Source organism: Silurus meridionalis, chromosome 14 (assembly GCF_014805685.1).
Source record: "Silurus meridionalis isolate SWU-2019-XX chromosome 14, ASM1480568v1, whole genome shotgun sequence".
Taxonomy (NCBI): Eukaryota; Metazoa; Chordata; class Actinopteri; order Siluriformes; family Siluridae; genus Silurus; species Silurus meridionalis.
The window spans coordinates 18,176,216-18,201,778 of NC_060897.1; the positions used below are offsets into that span (position 1 = coordinate 18,176,216).

Here is a 25,563-nt window from a genome sequence, read left to right on the forward strand (position 1 = left end):
CTCTCCATCTCTCTCTTTAATGCACACACACACATTCACACACCTACACCCCCCACACACACACACACACTTTCTCTCTTTCTCTCTTTCTTTCTTTCTTTCTTTCTTTCTTTCTTTTCTCTCCAATTGATATATTTATGTAATATCTATCTATCCATTAATGTATTTATGTATTTATCTTTATTTTTTTATTAATCTATTCATTTACATGCGTAACTACTCAACAAGGTTTTCAAGGTTTAGGTTCTACTGCGGTATGTTAAATAGTGTAATATTAATAAAGGTGTGTGAAAGTCAAAGTCTCCTTTTTCAGCCATGTTCTTCCATTTTCCCTCTTTCTTTATCTTTCGTGCTATCTCTATTGAGTATTTAATCTCTTATTCTATCTCTGTGTGTACGGTGCTTAGTTGTGTGTGTCTTCAAATTGAGACGATCTGTCACAGTTTTCAGTGCCTTTTATTAGATTTCAGATTGCCTTCATCTCATGAACCTGGTGACTGCTGGAGTGGGTGTGAGTAGGTGGTTGTGTGTGTGTCTGTGTGTGTGTGTGTGTGTGTGTGTGTGTGTGTGTGTGTGTGTGTGTGTGTGTGTGTGTGTGTGACTGTGTGTGTGACTGTGTGGTGTGTGTAAGTAGGTGGCGATGTGTGTTATGTGTGTGTGTGTGGGTGTGAGTAGGTGGCTGTATGTGTGTGTGTGTGTGTGTGTGTGTGTGTGTGTGTGTGTGTGTGTGTGTGTGTGTGTGTGTGTGACTGTGTGTGTTGTGTTTGTGAGTAGGTGGCACTGTGTGTGTATGTGGTGTGTGTGTGCGTAGGTGTCTGTAGTGGTGCATGATGGCTCAATACCTGAGCCGTACCAAGAAATCCGATATGAAAATTTCCTCGAGGGAAAAAAAGGATTAGTATTATTTTATATTATTCCTTAGATAAATGAACACACTGTATAGCCGAAAGTTTGTGGACACCTGAACATAGAATTGGTACGTGCTTTATAAACATCTCATTCAGATTTGTGCTCATTCAGCCACAAGGGCAATTAGTAAAGTCAGGTACTGGTGTAGGGTGATATGAGGAGGCCTGGGGTGCAGTCAGTGTTCCAATTCATCATGTTCAATAGGGTTGAGGTCAGAGCTCTCTAACAGATCTTCCACTCCACTGGCTTTGTTGCACAGGGGCATCATCATGCTGGGTCTCCTAGTTGAATTAAAAAGAATATTTCATGTGACCGCATCCAAAGTCATCCTATACCAATCCAAATCCAGGAAATGCTTTTTTTTTTTTAAATAACCTTTCTTTCTATTTAGCCATGTGCTGGCTTTGTCCTCCGCCCAGTGAAAGTCTGCATGATTTATTTGTGTGTGTGTGTGTGTGTGTGTGTGTGTGTGTGTGTGTGTGTGTGCGCGTGTGCGTGTGTGTGCGTGTGTGTGTGCTTGTTCAGTAGTGGCCTACTTGGGTGTGAACATTAACAGCCAGCCGTAACTCACAGATCTAATGAAGTCTGCTATAAATATCTCAGTTAGAGGGGTACCCAGAGAGAGAGAAAGAGATAGAGATAGAGAGAGAGAGAGAGAGAGAGAGAGAGAGAGAGAGAGAGAGAGAGAGAGAGAGAGAGAGAGAGAGAGAGAGAAAGTTAGATGGATAATGGTGTATCTAGAAAGACTGAAATGAGATAAAAATATACAGAAGGAGCTGCTGCATATATAATGCAATACCTGCTCATGAATAACACACAAACACATACACACACACACACGCACACACACACACACACGCATACTCGGAGCAGTTTCCTTAGTATAAAGAATTGTTCTAGCCCCCATCTGTGTGATATGAATATTTATGAATATTTATGAATAATCAAATGAGCAGAACAATGTGTGTATGTCCTCTAAGGGTCGCAACACTAACTCACACCTCCACCGGAATGTGCACACACTATTTCATCTGTTATTATACAACTAATGCAGTCAGTCAATTTATAATTACAGACCGAGAGAAAGATTCTGAAACAGAGATCATTAATCTTTAATTCTATTAAACCAGTACAGTGTGTTCTGATTGGCTGACAGCAGGAGAGAAAATTAAACGTGTGTGGTGGGCTGTCAGGGACAGAAACAGAATCTGACTTACATTAAAAATATTTTTGTCTATGAATATGTATTTAATTACTCTCAATAATCTATTCTCTTCATTTCATAGCATTTTTCTCAGATCTGCTGCTGAAGTCAAAGATTATGTTGGAGTTTCTATCCAATCAGTTTTCAGCAGTCACATCACGTGTTGCCGGGGTCAAATGTATCTGCTGTGAGGTCTTCAGAATCAGCACTGCGGGCGCCTGTATCTTAATGTACTGGTTGCTTAAAGCTGTTGCTTTAACCAATCAGATTTTAAGTTGGGCACTTTAGGGCCATCTAGCAGGCATGCAATAATGTCAGGATTTTCACATCCTTTGATTAAATGGTCAGAGTGCACACTAGTCAGAGCTCGCAAACCGCATCCATAGCATACTGCACAATCTCATATAAATTTGTGTGGATTTAATAGCCCTTTTTTCATTCCACAATAACTGGCAGTGGAGAAGGAATAGATTTGTTCTCAGATAGACTTACAATTTACAAGACGGATTTTTTCAAGAAAAGTTGAACATCGTGAGGAAAGGTCAGCCAAAACAATTAAGAAAATGTAAATGTACCATTTTTTTTTTTTTTTTTTTTATTTCCTGTAAAATTTGCATAAAAACACAGAATTTGCCTTCATTTCCAATCCCCAGGAAAACCTTAATGCAGGATCCCAGGATCATTTTATAATAATATGCTAATATAATATTGATGCTTTTGCTAAAGATGATTTATGCGGGTGCTGTGGCTTCAGTAAACGGAGACTGAAAAGAACGTTTCTTGCTTGAGTAACGGAATTCATTTTCACTGTATGAGATACCTGTCTGTGAATGCATGTGAATAACACTGACTATCTCTTCATCATGGCCCCTGTTAGTGTAGGATATACAGTATTAGGCAGCAAGTGAACATTTTTTCCACAAAGTTTATGTGTTTCTTCCTTATGCCATCTCTGGGAGTTTTTCCTTGCCATATTCGCCAGCAGCTTGCTCATCAGGGACAAACTTACAGTTATAAAGAACATCTTATTCATTCTTTATCACCACATTATCTGTGTAAAGCTGCTTTAAGACATGTTCATTGGTATACAAATATAAATTATTGAATTGAAATTGAAAAGGGGACCAACACAAAATATTAGGCAGGTGGTCATAATGTTGTGCATGATCGGTGACTATACAGTTATTCCTGGTTAGTGTATACTTTACATGGTTTGGAGTGGAAGATCTCCTACGATAAAGGTCTGGCCATAACCCTATCAAACACTTTTGGGATTAATTGGAACACTGACTGCAAAGTCGGTATCTGACTTTACTAACACACTCCAAAAATCTACTGGAAGTCGGACTAATGATGAAGCTATTATTGTTAATTCCTTGTACTGTTATTCGTTATAATTTTACATTTTCACATCGTCCTCTCCGGTTCATCAAATTCGTCTTGTGCCTTTATTAAAATGGCTTTATTCTCTATAAAAGCTCTATTTCATTTAGTAAGGTCATTAGGCAAATGTTTACAACAGCCATCTCATTCTGTAGACATTTGTATCAGTGTGAAAATTTGGTTACAACTGTTTATAAGGTAGAGCATTCGTTTAGAACGACTATTTTACTTAACTACGCCTTTCAGCCAATCATAATCGAGTATTTAAACTGACAATGTTAAGTGTCTATCAGTCAATGCTGATAATAATATTCTGTAGATGATTCATGTACTGTGTGTGCAGAGTGGTGATGAGAGTGGTGTTACACAGCCCTGCCTACTGTACCCTCTCGAGTCCGAAATGGACGGCAGCACGGGGTCCGAGTCATCTGACGCTCGCCACGACGACAAAGAGGAAGCCCTTAGTGCACTGTTTCTACCTGGGAATAGGTGAATATCTCAAAAGAAGACAAGATGACAAAGGTGATAGCTAACTAAGGTTCTGCAAATTGTTTTTTTTCCCTGCAGTTCGAATCAGCTAGTCTCGTCAACAGCGGCGTCTGTCATTTCAGCAGAAGAGCAGTTTGAAGATTACGGAGAAGGAGAAGATGTAGATTTTATTCCTAGTAGCCCGTGTGCTGATGATGATACGAGGACAAACGGGTTTTCGGATCTGGGCTCCTCACTGCCTTCCAGGTTAGTGAAACATATCACTCGCACACAAAATTACTTGTCAAGACTGTATATATTGAGGGTAGGGTACCTGATTGATGCAATGCGAGAGGTCAATGTGAGTTAAAAAAAAAACCCAGACTCATTTGTAAGGTGTGTGAGTAAGTTAGTACAACAGTTTCTCTCTGGTAGCTTGCTTGTAACATAAGCCATCAATTTCTCAATCTGGTTTCATGAACATGTCATACCACACTTTAGTTAACAGCCATTTATAGGATGCTTAGTCATCATATTGTTCAGAATCTGAGTCTATCATGGGGTCCAAGCCACACATGATTCTCTGTCCACACCCTCTCTTAGTTTTTCTCCTACTTTATCATTAGATGAGTGTGAGATGTGCATTATAGTCTTTAGGGTTGTAAAATTATTTAAAATAACCTTTGTACATTATATACCAATGTGACATCCGACCAATTTTCTTTTCTTTTGTGTATCTAGTGCTGGACATACGCCTCAGAAAATCAGACACTTTTACAACAGCGAGCTGCTGGATGTTTATTGCTCTCAATGCTGCAAGAAAGTGAACTTGCTCAACGACCTGGAAGCTCGACTCAAGAACCTCAAAGCCAACAGGTGAGTATTTAATCTTTGACAGATCAAACACTAATCTGGTGCATCTGTCTGACTGCAACACCAAATCGTTATATCCACATGGTAATGTTTATAGGCTACAATCCCTAACTGCTCTTATTGGTTTTCAGTCCAAACAGAAAGATCTCCAGCACAGCTTTTGGAAGGTAAGAATGCAATATTTCTTTTTTATTTTGGAAGCCTGTTGCAACAATTAAACTTAATTTTGATTGTAACTTTGTACTCCTTGGTTCAAGTTTATGAATTAAACTTGGGGACTTTCGTACCTTTTAGACTATTAACATTGTCCATGTTAGAGTGAAAACTGACACTTTTTGTTTGTTTGCTGTGTGGTTTCATTCTACAGTAAATGAAAAAAGCAACGTTTAGGCTCAAAATACACACCATGTTCAGTTTGCTTCCTGTATTTGGGTCGACTCAGTGTCTCCCTTGGAGCACAAAACCTTCAGAATCACTTGATGTTAGCTAAAATATAATATCTGTTTAAAGAAAAACGAGCTGCTCCGTTATGATGGACTAAACAGGGCTTTCTGAATGTCTTCTGGATCTCTGGAACTTCAGCTAGATACCTACAATGTAGTGTAGAGAACAAAGCTGTAAGACATGCCTGGTTCCAGTTTCAATATATTTGCCTTGATCATGAGGTAATTTTTCTGTGTTATCCTTCTGGAGGTGGCGAAAGCATCATGGACGAACAAATTGATTCTTTACTTTGATCAAGGACTCAAGCTGAAACAGGCTTCATGTCCGGGTCAGTGACTGACAACTTCTGCATTAGTGTCTGACCAGCTGTCGTTATGGAATCTAACAATTAACAAATTCCAATAACTAACCTTAATGTTATGTTCCACATTTAAAATATGTCTATATTGCTTGAGTGGTCTTTTTGGCTTTGTACAGATAAAGAGTCCCTTTCTGTTGGACATTTGAGACCCCTGGCTGTGGAGTATAGTACTGTATGAATTAGCATTTATTTATTATATGGAGTTAAAGTTCATCTATTTAGTGAGGTAATTATGATGGTGATGGTGAAAAGGATGGTTAAGATGCCAATGTGCATGCAACACCAGTCCCATTCACAAGGTGTGAGATTTTGACCTGGTAAAATAAAATAATATTTTTGTTATGTCAGAATCACATGAAAATGAATTCTTCTTATTTTTAGGCCACATAAACCATAGGCCCTTGCATGCCCTTGTCCAATGTCACTGATCACTCATGCCTGTTTCCTTGTTATGATTAGACGTTTGATTTCCTGTGTGTGTGATTGTCAAGCTTTCATTGATGTTTCACTGTTTGTTATGTAATGGGTGGACAGGGGATGCAGGAGCTCCAAATACTCAAGTAGTGACATTAATACTGACATTTGACCACATGACAACTCGTGCACATTACTAGGTAAAATTTAGACACTTTTACTTAAGAGCAGTCTGCTGACAGAAGCACAACTGCATTTCTAAAGAAGGCTGAAGTAAATTATTGTGAATTTACACAAATGCTCTAATTGCTCTCTCTCTCTCTCTCTCTCTCTCTCTCTCTCTCTCTCTCGCTCACAGACAGCTTTTCCATCACAGTAATTTCAGCAGTAGCCATGGCAGCACTGAGGATTTATTCCGCGACAGCATTGACTCCTGCGACATTGACATCACCGAGAAGGTACAGAGAACTCTGTCTCTGCACACACAGACAGTCAGTCGGTGCATCCTGAATGTCTAGACTGCATCTGTCTGCCAGTTTGTCATTGAACATTGGCTTTTTCATTTTGAATCCAGAGGAGATTTGCAGTCTGTATTACAAAGTGGTTTCAAGGATGCAACCAGGGTGTCCTTTTCCACCACTCACTTCCAGTACCACTCACACGATCAAAAAAATGAAAAAAAAGGAACATAATTAGTTTAAGGCAGTCACTTGAAATCAGTATGCACTACATTTAAAGATATATGTTTGCACTGTTACAGGGACATTGCAAAGTATGTGTTGATTTCGCCTTTGTGGCTGAATGAACACAAATCTCCACAAGCATGCTCTAAAATTTAGTGGAACATCTTCCCAGAAAAGTAAAGGGTATTCTAAAAGCAAATGGGGACTAAATGTGGAAAGGGATGATCAAAAAGCACATATGAATCTGATTGTCAGGTATCCAGACTTTTGACTATAATATCGAACTGCATTTTCTAGACTATAAAGTGCTGAATGTTAACTTTTTTGTAGCAGATGGTGTGCAGTATATTCTTTTTCTTCTTCTTCTATTTCTTCTTCTTCTTCTTCTTCTTCTTCTTTTTCTTCTTCTTCTTCTTCTTCTTCTTCTTCTTCTATTTGCATTGGCAAAAAAGTAATTATTAGTTTACTTTAGGAACCTAATTTTGAAATATATTCCTGTTAAGAATACAGAAATGTATATTATATTATATTATATTATATTATATTATATTATATTATATTATATTATATTATATTATATTATATTATATTATATTATATTATATTAAATAGAGGCTTTTAGACCATAAGCAGGTATGTAGGAGCAAAGAGAGGAATATCTTAGCATTTTGATCTAAGGGACCATTTGGCTGGTGCCTCTGAGGAAAACTGTTTAAAAAAGAATTTAGTTTTCATGAAAAAATTAAATAAATAAACTAAAAGAGCAAAAGGTTCCTTTTGGTCAAGGTCAATGGGTGGAATTGGGTATATTATGACATTATTTAAGAGCAGTCCCCTGGTGGTCTAGTGGTTAGGATGCGGTGCTCTCACCTAAGCGGCCCGGGTTCGATCCCCGGTCAGGGAACCAACCCCAGCCACTCTTAGTGCCGGTCCCAAGCCCGGATAAATGGGGGGGGTTGCGTTAGGAAGGGCATCCAGCGTAAAAACATGTGCCAAATCAAACATGCAGTTGATCCGCTCCCTAATGGGAGAAGCTGAAAGAATGAAGATGACATTATTTAAGAGCATTAACCATAATGTGAATACAAGCTCCTGAGAAAGATAGTAAGATAAATGTATGTGTGTGAACAGGGAGCAGTCAGTTACTAAAATGTATATGTTGGAAGCAGGAAAAATGGGTGAGCATGACGATCAAAACAATGTTGACAAGGGCCAAACTGTGAAGCCTAAACCAGTCCAAGCGGCCATGATGAACCGTGTGTGTGTGTGTGTTACTTCAGGTAAGTTACCTGGAGAAGAAGGTGACAGAGCTGGAGAATGACAGCTTGGCAAACGGAGACCTGAAATCCAAACTGAAACAGGATAACACACATCTGGTTCACAGGTAGGCACATCGCCACATATTATAAAAGTTTTCACTTTAGAACGAATTATAATGCTGCATTCACATACAGTTGCATGCTTATTAATTTAGCAAGAATCCACTTCGAAGGATCCTTCTTATGACAAATTCTGACACATCTGGCGAGTTGAATACTGGTACTTCTAAATATGGCAGAAATCATGGCAGTTTTGTTAGAGACCCTGGCTAGTGTAATTACATCCAATAACTCTAGTCATCCAGAAAATATTCGGCTGTCAATCTCTTTTACATAATCCATTGTCTAAATAAAAAAAACATAATTATTCACTAGTTAGCCATTACATTGTTAGCTATAGATAATGGGTAATTGATGCTCACTAGCTGGATTCCCTAGTTGCCTAGCAACAGTGGAATCTAATTTAGTCAAGATAAAATTGTTATTTGGTTCATAAACACAAACTCATCCAAGAGGAAATCACAGAAAACACACAAACACAAGTACCACATACATCTGGTACCTCACAGTGCAATACAGTGTGTGTGTGTGTGTGTGTGTGTGTGTGTGTGTGTGTGTGTGTGTGCACAGAGTACATGAGCTGGAGGAGCAGATTAAGGACCAAGAGACAAGAGCAGAGCAAAATTTAGAGGAGGAGCTGAAAAGACACAGGGAGATTTACAGCAAGATGGAGAAAGACAAGAGCAACCAAATAGAGCTTCTTTCAAACAGGTAATACACACAAACACATACAATTTCACAAGCATGCTCAAAGCTTTAGTATCTTTCAGGTGATATATAATTATCTATAATGTACAAGTATCGTATCGTATTGTATTATATTTATATATTGTGTTGTACCTGTATTTCACCAGGGTACAGCAGCTAGAGGAGGAAAACTCTGAGATGAAGGTGAATGTTTGCCGATTAAAGTCTCAGACTGAGAAACTGGACCAAGTGAGTGATGTCATCACCGTCATCATTATTATTTGTCAACATAATAGCCAGCAATTGGTCACTAGCTTTTCCATTTGCCTTTGTTGCAGGAGAAGCAGCGCATGACTGATAAACTGGAAGACACGAGCCTGCGCCTGAAGGACGAGATGGATCTGTATAGGAAGATGATGGACAAGCTGTGGCAGAACAGACACGAATTTCAGAAAGAGCGAGAGGCCATGCAGGAAGTGAGCCACCACTGTTTAATTACCCTGTTTGTAAATTCTAATCTCTATCATCCAGTTGTTCGTGCTTGAAAACAGATACAAATATATAAGCAAATATACACTGTATAGACAGTGTGGTGCATGAGATTGGTATGGGCTTTCTGAACATCTCGTTCCACATTTAGTTCCCATTTGTCCTTCACTCTTTTGGGAAAAGATTCCACTAGATTTTGTTGTGTTCTGGTGCTCATTCAGCCACAGGGCTGATAGTAAGGGTGAGGAGACCTGGGGTGCAGTTAGAATTCCAATTTTCCCAAAGATGTTCAACAGGCTGGAGGTCAGAACTCTATAGATGAAGATTTTCCACTCCAAACCAGATTAAACATATAATCGTGAAGCAGGTTTTGTGCCCAGGGGCAGTGTCATGCTGGAACAGGTTTGGAAACTTTCTTGCTACTGCATTCAAAGACATCCTGTAAAACAGTTTGAACAAGAACCACATATGGCTGGAAAAGTCAGCCATATGTTTAATACGCTTAAAAACATGAATGCTGTCATGAACATGCATTTCATGTCCTCTTCAACAACAGCCCTTGTGATTATATATTGTAGATATATTGGTATCAGATAGTCCTCTGGTTTTTGTGGAGCATTATTTTTCCTTCTCTATGTATGTATAGTTGATAGAGGACCTGCGGCGCGAGCTGGAGCACTTGCAGCTGTTTAAGTTGGAAACGGAGAGACCTGGGCGTGGGAGAGCCGCCCTGTCAGAATTCAGCGCTAGAACGCGTGAGATCGAGATGGAACATGAAGTCAAGCGCCTCCGTCAGGTCTGCTATTGTGTTACCTTATCATACCTCATCTTATCTTGTCTGCACACTGCTATTTTAGCATCAGAGCAATCTGGAGAAAAGCATACTTTATCTTGTAGATACCCTCACCATTTTTTTCCCTCTAATAACAGGAGAACCATAAACTGCGGGACCAGAACGACGATCTGAATGGACAGATTCTCAGTCTCAGCCTGTACGAAGCTAAAAACCTGTTTGCGTGCCACACTAAAGCTCAGAGTCTCGCTACCGAGATTGACAACGCGTCCCGAGACGAGGTCAGATAAAATACTGAGATACAATGCATCCAGAAAGTATTCACTGTGCTTCACTTTTACCACATTTTGTTACATTACAGCTTTATTCCTAAATGGAATTAATTAATTATTTTCCTCAAAATTCTACAGACAATACCCAATAATGACAACATAAAAGAAGTTTATTTGAAACCTTTGCAAATTAAAAGAAAAAAAAAAAGACAAAAAAAATTATCACACGTACATAAGTATTCACAGCCTTTGCCAAGACACTCAAAATTGAGCTCAGGTTCATCATGTTTTCATTGATCATCCATCAGATGTTTATACAACTCGATTGCAGTCCATCTATGTTAAATTCAGTTGATGGGCATGATTCATAAAGGCACACACACCTGTCTATATGAGGTCCCATAGTTAACAGTGTATGTCAGAGCACAAACCAAGCCATGAAGTACAAGAAATTGTTTGTAGGCCTCAGAGACAGGATTGTATCGAGGCACAGATTTGGGGAAGGATAAAGAAAAAGATTGCGGGCCACCCGGCCAAACTGAGCGATCGGGAAAGAAGTGCCTTAGTCAGGGAGCTGACTGAGAACCCGATGGTCACTCTGAAAGAGCTCCAGCGTTTCTCTGTGGAGATAGGAGAACCTTCCTGAAGAACAACCCTATTTTTTCAGCCCTCCACCAATCAGGCCTGTATGGTAGAATGGAAACGCAAAAGTGACACCTCAGTAAAAGGCACATGGCAGTCTGCCATGAAAATGCACTCCAATGGCTGTGCCCCGATGCTCCCCATCCAACCCGATGGAGCTTGAGAAATTCTGCCCAAAAATAGGTGTGCCAAGCTTGTAGCATCATATTCAAAAAGATTTGTAATTGGTGCCAAGGGTGCTTCAACAAAGTATTGAGCAAAGGCTCTGAATACTTATGTGCATGTGATATTTTTCGTCTTTAATTTTTAATACATTTTCAAGATTTCAAACACACTTCATTCACGTTGTCATTATGGGGTATTGTTTGTGTAATTATGAGGAAAATTATGAATTTAATTAATTTTAGAATTAGGCTGTAACATAACACTGTGAATACTTTCCAGATGCAGTGCATCTGGTTCTCATGGTCATATTTATTGTTGTTTTAAAGAAATACATCCACAGGTCATTCACATTACTTGTTCCTGGTGAGAACATTTGTGATAAAGCAATGTGACTATGACCATCTTGTGCCACACACTGATAGAAAAGCTGTTGATGTTGAAGCAATCAATCCAATTTAGAGAAGTTGATCAATGTGTGAGGGAGAGAGCAACACTGATGCATTTAAAAAGATTAAAACACTATTAGGAAAGAACGGATATCACTTAATGCTTGTCATTAATTTATTCTATAAATCCTTATATGGCTGTTGTTCAAGTAAGAACATTAATGAAACCATTATTAAACCATAACATTGGAGGCCAATCTTATAAGAACACACGATTCAGTTCAACAAGACGGTATTTATGATTACAGCAGCAGCAATTCGTAGGTACAGTGCATTCAGAAAGCATTTAGACACCATATTTTCCCCTGCATTTTATTAAAGACATTTGACCTCTGCAGCTGATCCAGAATGCAGTATGACCTGTTTCCAACCTTCCTAGGTTCCTGTAGCTTATGCATCAGATTTAAAACACAAATGCTTGCCTACAAAGCCAAAAACTGACCTATGCCTCTCTCCCTCTCAACACTTATCTCACCCTGCACTGCACCACACTCCCTCCATCCTTTATCACCATTTAAATGATCCCACCATCTCTCAGGGTACAAGAAAGATACCCTTAAAAATTCCTCTTTTTTTCTCACACCAAGGTAGTGGAATGAACACCCATTTGATGGCTGAACAGCTCTCAGAGTCTCTGTCAGTCTCCAAATAATGTCTAAAATCCTACCTTTTCCAGCAGTACCTTAATTAGTTCTTATATTCTTATAGTAATTATAGTACTTAATATATAAAGAGCTATTTTCTCTCGGAAACAGTTGTAGACAAATTGCGCTCTTAGTATGTGTCCTAGTGGACCAGGATTAGGACATATTTTTGAGAGACTCCAAAGCATTTCTGGATAAAGGGTGTCTGCCAAAAATGTAAAATTAAACATTGCAGCTTTATGCTAAAATGCTGAAAAATCATTTTTTGCAAACAATAGCATCAACAATTTCTTAAGTAAAAAGTGAACGATTTCATGGTATGTCCCCCAATAATGAACTTGTAGTAAAATTTTTAGTGCTTTAGTACTCAGACTTTTACCCCTTTACCAACATTTTCCCATCTCCATCTCGCCCTTTCTTGACCACTGACCAAGTGATCAATGCTTTTTGTAGCCCAAGTGGTTTTATTCCTAGACTCATGTTTGTTTGCTCATATTTTTCTCCTTTCATGCAGCTGGTCGAGGCTCTGAAAGAACAGGAGGAGATCAACTTCCGCCTCCGACAGTACATGGACAAGATCATCCTGGCTATACTGGACCACAATCCCTCCATCCTGGAAATCAAGCACTAGGAGTAAAGTTTGGCATCTTGTGCCACCTGGTGGCTGATGAAATGAAGCACGCTGACAATTCCACTTTACATCTATATCAGGAGATGTACACTATATGGACAAAAGTTTGTGGACACCTGACCATAAGATTGGTATGTGCTTTTTGAACACTCCATACCACTATTTGTAGGTATAATAACCTCAACTCTTCTAGGAAGATTTTTTAGTGTGCTTGTGGAGATTTGTGCTCATTTATCCACAAGGGTGTCAGCACTCCAATTTATCTGAAAGGTATTCAGTATTATGAGGTCAGAGCTCTATACCAGGAGATCCTCCACTTCAGACAATGTAAAACATATCTTCATGGAGGTGGCTTTGTGCACAGGGGGCATTGTCAGAGCAGGATTGGGTCTCCTAGTTCAAGTGTGCCTCCAACTTTGTGCTAACAGTTAGGGGAACAACCACATATGAATGCGTCTGGAAAAGTCAGGTGTCCAAATAATTTTGGCCATATAGTTAATCACACTGATGAGCTGAAAAAAGAAACCAAAACAAATACTACATCAGGAATATAATGTAAAATGTGTCCTGCATTTATGTATACAATATCGTATAGATGCAATCCACTGTTTTCAATTATTCTCACACAAAGTAGCTCTCCAGTGAAATCAGTCCAGGATGCGTAGATGTGGTAAAAAAAATAAAAAAAGTAAAAAATACAGCGTAAAAACAAATAGCACTTTGATAACCTTATAGCACCTTTACCAATGTAGACTTTTTTTTTTTTTTAATAACCGCATTTTCTTGTGTGTGGTTAAACAGATTTGATCAATTAACACAAAAAAAACCACAAGATTATAAACTTCGAAAACAACATTGTTCTAATAACTGTCCCCTGAAATGTGATAATCACCTACAGGGGTGTGTGTGGTCGCAATCGAATCCCTGTACATAAACTCCATAGTGTGGCTGTAAAGTATTTAGCCTCTAGAGCAAATGTTTTCACGTTCCATCTAATGCTGTTTTGAGGTTTATTAAGAGTTTTAGATTGTGATGTAAGATGTATAGAAATGTATAGAATCTGCTAGTATTGAAAAAAATAAAACCAAAACAACAAGGTTCACTGAAGCAGCACCAGCTTCATGTCAGCGTACTAGGGCCATAATCAGTTATGATACTTTAATATTATTATTATTATTATTATTATTATTATTATTATTATTATTATTATTATTAAGTAGGGTTCTTTTGCACACAATAACAAAGGTTTGGAGCCCTGATATAACCGTTTGTGGTTTGCTGGGGGTGGGTGTAGAATGGACATTTGAGAGAATGTGCTTTTCCTTGGCAGTAAAGAAAAACTAAAGGTTTACCTTAGACAGAGCAATTTCATGTAAAAAAAAATAAAAAAAATTATAATAGTTAGTATTAATAAATCATTTATTAATCAAATAAGTAAATACACAAAAAAAAATTTCATTGAATACTTAAGACTTAAGCAAAGAAAAGAAAGGAAATAAAACTGAAGCACAAGCTAAGTGCAAAGAGTTTAATCGCAGAGCAATAGACTGATATGCTGATATGCTGATATGTTTTTTTTTTTTTTTTCAGCATTGTTTGCAGTATCTTCAGAGCATTTCTGTACGTTCAGCTTCTTCTGTGTGACACTGAGTAGCATTTGGGTTCGCTCTTGTACTGAAGCACGAACAGCCTTGCACCTCATGTCACATATACAATGCTTGGCTAGTCATATTTGTTAGCTACTTGTTAGCTACGTGAACTCTGTCAGCTGAACAACACCAAGACAGGGCAGAAATCACAAGTAATACGACTTCACTTGTAGTCGCCTCAGTCAGTGTTTCCTGAGGTGACATTTGATGCTCGACACAATAGCAACTAGCATACGTTTACATGGGGCTAATGAAAGTAGCTAAGAATGATTTCTGTGTGTATTGTTCTTCAGTCAGAGCGACACTTTGGTCACATTGTCTTTTAGTATCCCACTGAATTTTTACAGCTTCCTCCTCCTGAAATGAACCTAGAAAGAATTATGATATTGTGACGCTTTAAGGATTTTATTGTTGTGCTTGTCGTATCGTCTAACTGATGATCGGCTGCACATTTGCACATATTGTTTATAGGTTACATTCACCATATACTTTGAGAAATAAATACAGGATAGAGGATGTGTTCACAAAAAGACAACAAAAGACATTGAATTGAACCCCATGACAAGACTCGCCTTTCTCTCTTCCTACAAAGTTCCCAAAATTTTTTTTATATAATTATCTAATCCTTAATTTTTTTTTTTTTTTACTAACCCTGAAATGGTTTACTAAACCATTGGGAAGAATATAAATTCTACATGAAATCACTATTATAGCTAATAAGAAACATCTGAAAATCAGAGGAAGTCTTTTAGGTAATTTTGAAGTTAATAGATTATACACACACACACACACACACACACACACACACACACATATATGCACACGGCGAGAAAGACATTTGCATCCTTATTTAAAAAAAAAAAAAAAAAAGTGGAAAAAACATTCTTTTTATACAAACTTCGCCCTTTTTTTCTGTTAGTGGTGTGAGGAAAAGCCATCGAGGCCGTGTTTATGAAATACAGGGTAGTTTTAAGTGGACTTTCTTCAGCATGGATAGATACAGTATATCTGTTCTGTGTGTGGGGAGGACAGATATACCTCCGATTACGTCATTTCAACTTACGCCATTTTTGAATATAGTTTTTTTTTGTAAATAATAATGGGGAGAAATATTAAAAACCCATGGTAGGAGCCATTTTAGGATTGTATTTAAATGTACTTCTACACAGCTAGGGGGCGCATGGTGTATTTATATTAAGCGGTGGCACTGACTTGAAGGTCAAACTAACTTTTTTACGTTGATGGCGTGATGGGTTTTTATTTGTTGTTTTATTTAATTTTTTACATCAGCATCGAATAAAATGTTTTGATTATCGAAAATATAGTCAAAATGTTGAACTATCGAATGACTCATTGTATTGGAGATGTTTATGGGGTTGCTTATTGGAAGGAAGTGATTTTCACCAAAGCCCCCCAGTCCTATTGCAGAGTGGCAGAACCTCAACATAATGCTGCCACCACCGTGCTTCTTATTTTTACACTTTTAACAATGAGCATTGTCGTAAAGGAGCTTTACAGAATTCTGGATATAAGATCCAAATTGATCACTGAAGAGCAAGCCAGAGATGATCCTGAACAGAAACCCAGTCACAGCAGAAGAAAAGCAGAATAATAACACTGCCACCAATGTGCTTCATCTTTTTTTTCATAAGCTCGATCAGCAGTCCCCTACCATTTTTGCACCACAGACCAGTCTCACATAAGATGATATTTCGACAGGCGGAATACACACAATAACGTATATTACTATTATACATATGATTTGAACTATTTATTCGATATGTATGCAATAAAAAAATTCTTTAACTCACTATAATGGAAAATCAGTGCGCGCTTTATTCATTGATGCATAGAAAAAACTGCGAAAGTCAATAAAATGAAAAAAAAAAAAAATACAAATTAAAAGTTTTTATTCTTTCTGTGCAGCCCAGTACCAGTCTGCAAACCGGTGGTTTGGGACCGCTGAGCTACCTCATATTTGTCTAGAACTAAAAGTACATTGGATGCACACACCACATTCAACTTCTGACAATTTCTAAGTCTTTTCTTGAAGAATAATTTCCTTCTTGACACAGACGCTTTAAAACAGATATACAGATTTATACAGATTCACTCAGCACAGTGACTAGCTCGAAAGAGAAACAAGGTGGTTTCACCCAAATTGAAATTCTTAGTTGCTTTTCGTTTCGTATGTGTTGTAAATATGACATTGTGAACATTTAGGGGGAAAAAATAGCATTTTTTCATTAATATGCTAACACCGTAATCAACAGGCTGAAACACAATTGCACTTGTTTTTTTTACCAAACTCTAGCATATAACATATAAAAACACTCCCCTTACATAATGAGACAACCAATTCTAGCCTGTTTGACGTATTTTTGCCAAACCGAACAACCCTGTACGATTAAAAAGTGCACTCAGTGTAAATGCCATGAATGTATCACTTCTGTTTTTTGTTTTTTTATCACTGTGTAACATAATTTTATTTATAGACATATATACAGTATATATATATATATATATATATATATATATATATATATATATATATATATATATATAAAACACCTTATGTTAAGACAGTATTGCTGATGACTGTGTAGTTCAGATTCCTGCTGTATGCAGAAATGCACACTATCGCACAAATCGCATGCGGTTAGTCCATGCCTATTTTTTCCTTTGATTTTGAGTACAATTTTCTTTGTAAAGAAATACAGTACTATGCAAAAGTCCTTCGCCTCCACCAGCTGTGTTATTGAGTGGCATTGCTGATGCAAATATCATTTTATATCTGTGAAATTCTGTGATCTTTAGCATTTTTAATGATAAGATGTGATTGAAAATTTTATTAGCAAGCTTTTAATGAACTGGTCATACAGCATATGTATGTAAGGCTCAAGCATGTCTTGCACAACTCTGGTGGAATAGACCTTTTTCACAGATGTCATTTAGACACAATATAGTAGGTCAAATATAGGCGTTAACAATGACATTAATTAGTAGGTTTATGAGAGCCAGGTTCCTGCTATTGTTCAGGTGTAGGGGGAAATCACAATACAGCATAATACAGCATACAATTTTGCTTTATTTTCTGGTTGTATTCTATTAAAAAGGCTAAGAAATAATTCTGTATGGTTATCTAATACACTTAATAGTGGCCTAAGACCTTTGCACAGTACTCTATATACTGTACTTTCTTCACTTAGTTGTATTGTAGCGTTGTTGTACATTGTACATACACTTTGTATTTTTACACACACCACACACACACACACACACACACACACACTCAAATCCTAGATATTGATGAGTTCAATGGTTGTTTTTGTTTTTTAGTTTTCTGACTGAAGCATGTACATGGCATTTTCACTACCGTTATTGCAATTTTGCTGTTGTAAAGATAAAACTAGATAAAACGCCTCTCATGCATGTGTGTGTGTGTGTGTGTGTGTTATATAGCGAATTTTTGTAATTCTAGCTGAAATATGAAATCATTCATTGAACAAATTTAGGCACTTTTGTAGGAATGTTCCATCTGCACATTAGACCTTTATGTAATAGCGGTCCCGTGTTTGCACTAATAACCCAGCACATAGATGAATAAAGAAATTTCTTTCATAAATGTCAAACAAAACACACTTTCACAATGTTATTTATTTTTTCTTGGTACTGATTTGATACTTGGTTGCTCACCTGTCCCCACACACAGGCTAAACTTTTTTTTTTTTGTTATAAAAAAGAAAAGAAAAGAAATCAATGTTCATGATCTAGTGATCTAGTGACAAACTGCAAATGGAAAATTAGTGTATAATAAAGCATTTGCATTGGCATGACCTCACATTTGTTTGGTTGTTTTTATTTATGTTGTTTTTATTTGATGTGGCAGCGGGCATGTGGCTGAGCGCTGGTTAGTGAATGGATGGGGAACCAGAGGAATTAAAGAGTAAGAATCATGCACCTGTGCATAATTTTTATTAATGAGTGTGTGCTCACTTGCAGTAAAGGGGCACAAGGCCACCCGCCCACTGCCACAGATGATTTCTATAATTCTGCTTCTTGCATTACATTACATTCCCTGAAGAACACCAGAGGTGATCTTGAATGAATCCCCAGTCCATGCAGAAGAAAAACAGAATCATAGTCTAATGCCACCACCACAATGTTTCATCACTCTTTGGGTAATAAGCTAGCTTGCTTTTAAGCCAAACATATCATATGGAATGGTGGGCAAAGTGTTGGTTTCTCTCTCCAGAAGTCGAATGAATCTAAAAACAATGTTGAGAAGATCCTACAGAAACAGCTGATCTCATGTCACAGAAGACAATAGTTTGATCAAAACTAGCAACATGAGTTTGGATATTATTGTTTTTTTTAAGCCCAGTTACACACCCCATTATCTGGTTATTTATAACATTTGACAGTCTGTTTAAAACACATTATAGGAATAAATGTTTGTGGACAACTGATCATAACTTTAGTATGTGTTTTTTGAACTTTTCATTCCCCATTAAGTCTCCATTTGCTGTTATAATAATCTACATTCTTCTGGGAGTGTGCTTCTGAAGATTTATATGAGTGTTAGTAAAGTCAGGTACTGATGTAGGATGAGGAAGTTTGGGGCACAGTCAGCGTTCCAATGCATCCCAAAGTTGTTCAATAATGTTGAGGTCAGAGCTCTATAGCAGGAGATCTTCCACTCCAACCCATGTAAAACATATCTTCATGTATAAGGACAATGAAGGGAAAATATCATGCTACAGCCACCAACATCAGACTTCCTATACAATTGTGAGCCTCCAACTTTGTGGAATAAGTTTGGAGAAGAACCACATATGGCAGATAAATTCAGGTGTCCCAGTATTTTTGTCCATACAGTGTATGTAAAATGTGAACATAAAATAATGATCTAATTATGTTGAACATCAAGTGACTATCTGTCTTGTACTGTTTAAAAATTACCCTAGGTTGGGCTGCTGAAAAGTGATTTCTCTCAAATTTATAAAATAAAATAATAATAAAATAAATTAAATTCTTGATCTATTTTGGTAAAGCAGCTTTGTGACAATGTGAAAATTGTTAAAAACGCTATACAATTGAGCTAAATTGAAAAGTTCCCCGTAACTAAAAAATTTTTAATAGGTCCATATTAATTTGCCAGCTTTATTCCAGTGTCCTATAAAAATGCTCAAGATATATCCAATTACACAGGGATTCCCTTTTTTCAAGCCCTTTAAAAATAAATTAGGTATTTGGAGCTATTTCACTCAAATCAATTTCATTGTTTTATTTGAATGACACTTAATGTAGTGTTAAACCAGCTTTACAGAATTCCAGTTATAACATCTTAATTTAAATTTATCCCTATAAACAAGAGGTGATTTTTTAAGGCAAAGATATCTTTTAGAATGATGGCCAAAAGGTTCTGCATTCGTCTTTCAGAAATCAAATTAATCGCAAAAGGAATCCTACAGATATATGGAATTACATTTCTGCCCAAAATGTTGAAATTTTCAATCTTCTTTATTCTTTTAAAAACTTTTCGAAAAACAAGCAAAAATATGAGAAAAAACAATAATTGAAGATTTTGTTTGTGTTTTATAAGTTTCCGTTTATTGTTTTGGCACAATCCTCTTATGGGACAGGTCTCAACTACACTTTCCTCTTATTGGATAAAAAGGTTTGGATTTGTTCAGTATTTTTTCCACAAACATAATCCCATTAAATAACTAAATCAATAAAAGGTATATTGTAATTGATTCATTCTGAGCACAGTCACATGACTCATTATAAAAGTGTGTTCACTTATAAAATCTTTTTTTTCCTTTTTAAATTATTTTTTCCTTCTCTTTCATTGCTTGCATTTTCAGTTAACAGGTAGGAAAAGATCAAACTTTATTGATTGCAAAAAATGGTTGATGATGGTATGTCTGCGAGGAGGTCTTTATTCAACATTTATGACAAAAGTCTCCAGGAGATTTTAAATAAACTTTAATGCTTCAAGAGTTCCTCGGCTTCAGGATATCTGAATAACTAAACCTTTGCACTGTTGGAATTAACAGGTAGCAGAAAAGTCACTGGAAACCCAGCAGGATCTTGGTGAAAATTTCCACCATTATCACCACCATCCACCAACACCAAACTCCTCCACCAAAACCAACCCCCTCCACCAACACCACCTTTTCTTCCAGCACCAACCTCCATCACCAACAAAACCAACTTCTATCCCTTCCAACACTAACACCACCGCTCCACACTAAGTGTTTTCGGCAAGGATTTTAATAATCTTTTAGCGCAAGAATGCAAATGCCACGATCTGTTTCTGTTTTCACGTTTGGCTTGAAAAGCAGATCACCACCAAATGTCATTCCACTCCATCCTACCCGGAGAAGCAAAACACCCCCCTCCTGGCATACACTTCATAGCCAAAATGTCCAAAACATATAACAGCTTAGCAGTGTTTTATGCTTAAAAATCATATTTAATAGATTTGAAGGAAAAAAGACAACTGTGTAGAAACATAAGAGCTAGAGAACTATTAACACATGCTTCACATTATTCATAAAGACCCCTTTGGTGGGTTTAATGAGAACATTTATTCCTCACTAGATAACTGATTATATTAAAACATTACTTCTGTCATATTAATTACAGCACAAATGCTGCTAATTAGCTTGTTGGAAAGTTTGAACTATTGTTTCACTGATAAAAAAGGAGTTGTTGGGGGTGGAAATCAGCCTGGTTTAATGTTTTCACATGGACTAAAATTCCCCAACACGTTTCTATGAGTCATCATATGGGAAAAGAGAGAGTGCTGGAGCCATGCCTGGTCAAAATGGAGTTCCCCTTTACACACTCACTCACACACACACACACACACACACACACACACACACACACACACACACACATACACACTGACACTGACAAAGGCACTACAGACGATGCAGAAGAAAATCATCGGCGTACAGGAGAACCTTACTAGCCATGATCCCGAATCGGATGACGTTTGGCTTTTTCCCATGTAAACCCCAGAGGCTCAGTAACAGAATCAAGCTGACATTTGAGGTGTCACCACTTCGCCACAGGCTTAAACAAGCACACTACTTTCAGAGGGCCTGCTCCCACGTGTGTGAAGTCATGCTGCCTCATTGGGGCTGCCGCTCGAGCCAGACTACCTCAAGACAAATAAAGGAACGTGTTATTATAGCTTGCGAGCTGAGAGCCATATCGTCCTCCGATTACAAACTACCCGCGTGAACGATCCTGTCGACTCTACTCAACTCCTGGAGTGTCAAATAAATCACAAAAAGCTGTTTTTAAACATTTTGGAAGTATCTCTTGGACAGAATGTGAAACAAATTGCCCTTATTTTAGCTGTCATTCTTGTGCCAGATTAAAATCAAATAAATATAAAATAAAAAAATACTTTAACATCATTAATGCACTGTACAGTATGCCCTAACTTAGCTAGCCTGTGCTAGCTTGATAACTATTGTTGCAACCTACTGTATACTGTTGTTAGCTAAATATAGATAGCTGATAGAAATAAGGTGGTAAACAGAGCAGGCCGGTTAGCGTTACACAGAAAGGTTTTCGTTTCGCTAGTTAAACACAGACAGTGAAATTAGCTAGCTAGCTTAAGAGAGGCTCTGACTGCTGCAGATAAACATTACGTAACGTTAAGTTCAATAATTCCTTAAAAATATTACAAGACATATAGCTGGGTCATCATAGCAGGGAACTGTCACAGAAGCATTTAAACATAAATAGCTAAAGAGGTACAGTATCTAGCTCAGTGATTCATTTAACAATCTATGTGCTATCTAGTCAATTCAAAGATTATTGATTAAATAATTAAATTAAATATTAAATGATTAAATTTAATATGTTATACATTTTGAGCTTATCATTATTATTAATGTGGTGGTTGTTATTATTGCAGTAGCTAAACACTAGCTCACTGCAGCGTGGATTGGATCTGTGGAGAATCCTGTTTGGTCTTAGCCATTGTAGAAATAAGTTCCTCATTTCATTTACCAAAAGTATACATACAGTATATCAAAAACTCTTCCTTCAAGGCTTGTTCAAATGGGACACTAATTACAGTAGTTATAATATTGCGATTAAAAGAGCATCCTTATAGAAAACTTATAACTTGGCTGTTGTAAAACTTAACTAGCTATCTAGCTAAACATGAGCTTTGTGTAAAAATGTGCCGACTTAATCATGACTGAGAAGAAAGTGTAAGCTGATTTACTAAGAGGCTTCACAGAGGTTCGCATCTGTTATGTCTATATTTAAAATGTGCAACATGTGGTAAGGTGTGGAACACAGCGTTGGGTCAATGTAAACTGGTTCATTTTTTTGCAAATCACTTTGGGAGCAGCCATTTTATGAGTATAGCATATTCTGGTCACATATACCTCATCCATTCATATTCATTCAGTCATCCCTCCATTTTCTATGCTAATTATTCTGATATTCTCCATACCAGTGGGCTTAAGGCAAGGGACAGCCTGGATGAGGGCATGCACTGTATACACACTTACACAATGATGTCTGTCTATTTGGATTGGGGAGAAAACCTGGAGGAAATCTCCAAAGCACAAAAAGACTTGCAAGCTCCACACATACACAAACACAGAGCACATGTGGGCATCAAACTTTGAACCCCAGAGGTGCAGGGCAAGACAATATATATATATATATATATATATATATATATATATATATATATATATATATATATATATATTAAAGAATGTGTAGGTTTATTGCCCATTGTTAGTTAGTTCTTTATAATTGTTTATCCCTAATGAAAAAGCCAGTGGCAAGTGTGGTGTGGAAAAACTCCCTGAGATGCATGGGGAAGAAACCTTGAGAAGAACTAGACTCAAAAGGAAAACCATCCTCATCTGGGTGGCACATTTCAGTCAGGTTGTTGAGGTGTGTAGTAATAAGTGCATAAATGCAGAACAATTCATGCAACCTGTGGTTCTAAGCCACTGAAGTAGATTGTTGATATTAATTACACACCAAATCAGTCCTCAAAGTTTTTGAATTGCTCAGTGGCTTCATGGATCTTTAGGCTGTAGCTCTGAAACCATCCCCAGCTGCACAGTGTGGTCTCAATTAAGAAGGACTCCATCCAGAGCTAGGTTGTCAGGATAAACCAGGCAGATCTGAAGAGAAGAAAGGACAGGAACACTGGTCACTGTAACCACAGGCATGTGTGCCTGTTCATCCTTGCTAATCTTTTTTTCCATTTAAAAGCGTTGTTTTATAAAAGAATAAATTGTTCACAGTCACCGTCGTGTTTCCTGCACAACTGCATGAGCTTGCAAAAAAACACAGACTAAAATGGCAGCAATAAATCAGAGTCCCAAGGATCCTTTTTCGCCTTGGGCACTTATGAAGGAAACCCAACGCTGCTTTTGCTGAGGATGGTTTCCTCATTCAGAAAATATTTGCGCATATAACGTTTACATGATGGAAAAAAAATCCAAGAATCAGCAAGGGGGTAGGTTTACTTTCAGATGACAGAACACTTGTAGAGGAAGGAAATGAATGTAGAAGCACTGAGATTATGTCATCTGAACAAGCAACTTACTAAACCACATGCTACTGTTTCAACAGGAAACGTCCCAAAAGCATTTTTTGTTTTCAGTTTTAACCAAGGTGTCCTGCAAAAAATAAAAAAAAATAAATGACTCAAAGACAAGGTTTGTCACAGCAATTCAAGTTCTTCACAAAGTGGAAAGGGGCTAATGGAGGTTGATTTCCCACTTGTCAGACAACCAAAAGGCCTTAAAAGAACAGTTATTCACTCCGACCTGTGTAGGAGGACAGCCTTTAGTTCAGCAGCAAACCATCACATCCTATTAGCAAGAGGCGCAGGAAGAGGGTCCGTTGCACCACTACAGAGCCAGTATAGATTTCCTTAAGCAGTCAGGAGCTGCGAAAGAAAATCTACAACAGATGGCGACCTTTCACATGGCCTTGGAGGGGCGTTTTATTGCGTGCTTATATTGAAAAAAAGTTGCAGGTACAATTCAGAGTTTGACGTGAACACGGTGAATCATATATTCTTATATACAGTTGATACAGCACATGAAGAAGTGTGTGTTTTAAACAGCTGTTATTTTCATGAGAATAAAAATGTATGAGTAGTAGCCAAAAATATTGGTACAGCTGTGTTTCATCACAGTCAGTAGTCAGTGTTTTTGAGTAGAACAGCATGATTGTTAGTGTGCTGTTGCTTTTTATACAACAGCACCCAGTAATTCATGGGAATCAACCCTGCATCCATCCTGACTCTTACCAGGGTAAAATGAGTAATGAGGATGAGATGAAGTCTGATTTTATTTTTTTTTACCACCCCCGAAACTCTCTTTAAACCTTTAGTGAAAAATGTGCAATCCTTTTAATTTAGTTTACAAAATGTGCAAAATGTGGCATTTATCCTAAAGGTGTGGAATACAGGGTGGGGTCAGTGCAAACTGGTTGATTGTGTGCAACAAAGTCACTTAGGGAACAGGTAATTCATAAGTAATTCTTTGTAGCAGACAGCTGTTTAAACCGAAAATGTTAACATCAATCGATTCATCCAGTGGTCCATCCCAACACACTGTCATGGGATAATTCAGGGCACAATGCAAAGGACAGACTTTGATGGGTCAGGGGGCAGTACAATTATGCAACCACACACTATGAGTTATGAAATGCCAATCATCCTACAACACATTTCTTTGAAATGGGGAACAAAACTCTAGAGAAACGGTGGAGATGGGATTTAATGAAAGTGAATAAATAAATTAACTTGTATTCTCATTTTACCTGCCCCTTACCTCTTTTACAACGTCTGCCCTATTAGTTGCTATATTCAATCAATATATCATAAACTTTAAAGATTATGCTTGCTAGCATCATATCACATAACACTGTAGGATCTCTTATTCTGCTTGGTCCAAAGATAGTGAGTCATATTCTAACTGCAACTCTGACTGTAGTGCTGGCATTTATTT

The 25,563-nt window shown here is 37.5% G+C and overlaps 1 protein-coding gene across 4 annotated transcripts in view; it reads left to right on the forward strand.

Annotated features, from left to right (window-relative positions):
* rab11fip4a (RAB11 family interacting protein 4 (class II) a) overlaps positions 1–18,373 on the forward strand; it is a 34,504-nt gene extending 16,131 nt beyond the window's left edge. For 2 of the 4 annotated variants that reach the window (XM_046866292.1, XM_046866294.1), the window contains 12 exons: positions 3,816–3,985; positions 4,064–4,231; positions 4,706–4,840; positions 4,969–5,004; positions 6,415–6,514; positions 8,020–8,123; positions 8,689–8,829; positions 8,973–9,054; positions 9,144–9,281; positions 9,941–10,090; positions 10,225–10,368; positions 12,771–18,373. In XM_046866292.1, the coding sequence (XP_046722248.1) occupies positions 3,816–3,985; positions 4,064–4,231; positions 4,706–4,840; positions 4,969–5,004; positions 6,415–6,514; positions 8,020–8,123; positions 8,689–8,829; positions 8,973–9,054; positions 9,144–9,281; positions 9,941–10,090; positions 10,225–10,368; positions 12,771–12,887 (1,485 nt within the window). In that variant the 3' untranslated portion in view covers positions 12,888–18,373. The remainder of the gene's footprint in view (positions 1–3,815; positions 3,986–4,063; positions 4,232–4,705; positions 4,841–4,968; positions 5,005–6,414; positions 6,515–8,019; positions 8,124–8,688; positions 8,830–8,972; positions 9,055–9,143; positions 9,282–9,940; positions 10,091–10,224; positions 10,369–12,770) is intronic. The other 2 variants (XM_046866293.1, XM_046866295.1) reach the window with 1 other exon arrangement.
* The last annotated feature ends 7,190 nt before the right edge of the window (positions 18,374–25,563 follow it).